We start from the raw sequence: 926 nt of genomic DNA, 5'->3' as shown, positions 1-926 counted from the left end.
CAAGACTCTGCTGGGAAGCAGGCCACTGAACCAACAGGGTCGAGGTACTCTGGATATTAAGACAAAGCAGCTTGTGAGAGGAAGCATTGCTGAGAAGGAGAGAGGAAAGCGAAGAATAACAATATGCATGCAGACAGGCTTAAAATGAAACAAAAATACTTAAATGCATCTCATTCTCTCCTGATCCAGCATCTGCACTGGGCTGGCTTTCTGAGAGCTAGGGAAGTGTGGATTATCCCTCACAGACTGAGCAACACTGCACTATCTTAACCCCGACTTGTCTCTGCTCTGCCTCTCGACACCAACTCCAGCCCTGCCTGGAGGAGGCTATGGGCACAGATCACAGTGAAAAGCATCCACCTCCTGACTTCTTAGAATTAAGAAGTAGAGGAGTTATTTAGTGGACTGCAGAATTCAATTACTGTTAATTCCAGTTACAAACTCTTATCTTTTAATGACAAGATTAGATTTATAAACAGCACTGTTTATTTATAAATTGCCAAATGGATAGTGTAGCACCCCTAAAAGGCTCACTGACAGCCACAGACTAGCTCTAAGCCATACCCTAAAATGTATTACTGTTTCAAGAACTATGTATGCATTTCAAATGAGTGTGTGCACATACTTCATCTGGCTCACCTGTCTCCATTAGTTGTGATTGACTCAAACTTGGACTTTTTCTTTGGGATTTCATTTTGAATTGAAGATGTAGAAAGTGTTTTCTGGCTTTTAACGGCAAAAATAGAGAGACACACATTAGAAATCAAAGAGTAATAAAACATCACAATGAAAGTCTGTCAAAGGGACCAATGTAAGATGGTAGCTCTTCTATGCAAGAGGTAATTATTCTCAATTATTAAAATCTACCAAGGTATTGATTTGTAGGTCCTGCATGGGTAGCTAGTTTCCATTAGACCAAAAAAAAA

At 40.2% G+C, this 926-nt stretch overlaps 1 protein-coding gene across 1 annotated transcript in view; it reads right to left on the bottom strand.

Annotated features, from left to right (window-relative positions):
• Positions 1-926, bottom strand: part of FAM76A (family with sequence similarity 76, member A) — a 48,226-nt gene that overhangs the window by 10,441 nt on the left and 36,859 nt on the right. The window contains exon 6 of the mRNA XM_008575571.1: positions 640-726. Coding sequence (XP_008573793.1) covers positions 640-726 — 87 coding nt within the window. The remainder of the gene's footprint in view (positions 1-639; positions 727-926) is intronic.

The sequence above is a fragment of the Galeopterus variegatus genome, unplaced genomic scaffold, assembly GCF_000696425.1.
Source record: "Galeopterus variegatus unplaced genomic scaffold, G_variegatus-3.0.2 Scaffold1207, whole genome shotgun sequence".
Taxonomy (NCBI): Eukaryota; Metazoa; Chordata; class Mammalia; order Dermoptera; family Cynocephalidae; genus Galeopterus; species Galeopterus variegatus.
Note: the sequence above shows the minus strand (reverse complement) of the source record. Positions and strands in the feature narration are given on the sequence as shown.